Genomic DNA, 2,046 nt, shown 5'->3' on the forward strand with positions numbered 1-2,046 from the left:
ATATATATATATATATATGAGTTTTATATATACACCTATATATATCTATCTACATGTGAGTTAAGGTCTTTTTTGATCCCCAAATCCCAAGTATTGGCATAGTTGACCACTTCTGCATTCCCAAGTTTATCCACTTTTCTTTTACAGTTGTCAGTTCAATTTTATGCAGAAGTCACTCAAAATAATAATAATAGTAAAAGAATCAGTATTTCCAGTACACTAAGAAGTATTTTTGTAAAATTGATATCCAGCACTCAATGAATTAATCTCATTTGTTTTTCTCTGGTTAAAAACAGTTCATTTGACAGGTACTGCCATTTTTAGGTGTTACCATATTTTCGTTTTTAAAAAGCATGGGGGTCTCTGTGAAGCCAGTTTGGCTTTGAAATACGTACCTTCTCCGAGTGCTTGAACTGACGCCAGTAACTATCGTACATGCGCTTGGTAGTTCTCTCTGGGTAGCAGGTCACTGTCTTTATGTAAACCTTCAGGCTGCGTTCAAGTAACTGATTAACTTCTCCATAATCATAGTCATCATACCTAAATAACACAGGCAATCACTCTGTTGCATATAAGTTTTTAAAAGCATGGTCTTTTGCAGCATTATGTTCTTAAGTCTGGGAATTGAAGCATTTATTATTCACGCTAGAAAACCACCCGCTAACAGAGGATCTCAAAGGCTTAGTACTAGGATGTTGTCTTTTCTGAACAAAGGATACAGGCTGGCTTCAGAGAAGACATTTCTGTAATAATTTCCATCCTGTTTCATAATCATTTTCTCCAACGGAAGCAAAAGTTATACTGATATGCCAGTAAAACCACTCTAACTTCCAGACTGAGGTACCATCTCCACTTTAACACCCGGAGTCTAAAATCATGCTTTTCACATGGTTCATTTTTCATTCTGTTTACACAGTTTAAAATACACTCCTAAGCCAGGGGATTTCGTCCATACCTGATTCCATACATACAGTGGACATAGTTAAATAAAGCTCTTCTTAGCGTAGTTGTATCAACATCTTCATGTGTTGCCATAGTGTTATATGTGAGGTTATATACCATCCGAAACTTCTCATCAAGGAGATGCCCAATATCAGAATAAAGCCTGTTTACAAGGGAAAAGCCATGATTTTCCCAAGTATAGTCCTGCAGGAAGAGAAGGAAATATATAAATGTACAAATGAAGTGAAGTCCCTATCTGATCCTCTTTATAGCTCAATAGTTTTTGTTGTCTGCTAGTTATAACTTTATTCTCTTCAAAAAATTTGCATTTTGAATCCTTCAGCCGTATCACCTGCTCCATTCCCCCAGGCTTCCCAGCAATGAATATCATGTCACAACACCCCACCTCCAGCTGGATATCATTAGCCTATAGGAGAAAAAAAACCAAGCTTCTCTTGAAGTGTTGAGGCAATTTTCCACATCTGTTGTGCCACGCCAACCAGTGTCATTCTATGTGGGAACATGTTTAAAAACTTGTTCCTCTTAGAGGCTTTAATACTTAGCTTTGAGCAGAGATGGAGTATTTACTTCCACCCAGGATGTACACTCATTGGGTAAAGCGCTGAACCGTCCTTGAACAAACTAATAAAATCCAGGCTGCTTTGGTCTTAGACAACACCTGGATTGCAAGGATAAAGCTTGCCTGCTCATATCAGGAATGGAAAATCTTTGCAGCGTGGTGGCACAGCATCAGCAGCGGAGAACGACCCTGCTTCAGAGCAGCGTGCAAGCACTCTAGACGCTGCGATTATACAGAATACGTTGGTTTGCCCACATCATTGGCAAGTGTTCAATCATTCAATCACTGATGCCATCTCTACAATTGAAGGCATCATCTCCACGTCCTTCCTGTGTCTGGCTGTTTTCAAAAGGTGCTGCTGGGCAAGGGTCCTCGCCCAGGCGCTTTAGAGCACGTCTACTGGACTGGCCCCCTGATTAGGATAGTGTGAAAGAGTATGTAGGACAATATTCAGCTGCCTAAAAGAGGCGTTCAGTGACATCTGAAATGCACCACAACGTCGCATTTGGCCTCCAGCCGCCAGT

At 40.1% G+C, this 2,046-nt stretch overlaps 1 protein-coding gene across 1 annotated transcript in view; it reads right to left on the reverse strand.

The window, feature by feature from the left end:
* Positions 1-395: 395 nt before the first annotated feature.
* SESN3 (sestrin 3) overlaps positions 396-2,046 on the reverse strand; it is a gene marked incomplete at its 3' end in the record, with an annotated part of 13,387 nt that continues 11,736 nt past the window's right edge. The window contains exons 7-8 of the mRNA XM_009578880.1: positions 956-1,146; positions 396-540 (exon numbers count right to left, since the gene is read on the reverse strand). Of these exons, the coding sequence (XP_009577175.1) occupies positions 396-540; positions 956-1,146 (336 nt within the window). The remainder of the gene's footprint in view (positions 541-955; positions 1,147-2,046) is intronic.

This window comes from Fulmarus glacialis, unplaced genomic scaffold (genome assembly GCF_000690835.1).
Source record: "Fulmarus glacialis isolate BGI_N327 unplaced genomic scaffold, ASM69083v1 scaffold22715, whole genome shotgun sequence".
Lineage (NCBI taxonomy): Eukaryota > Metazoa > Chordata > Aves > Procellariiformes > Procellariidae > Fulmarus > Fulmarus glacialis.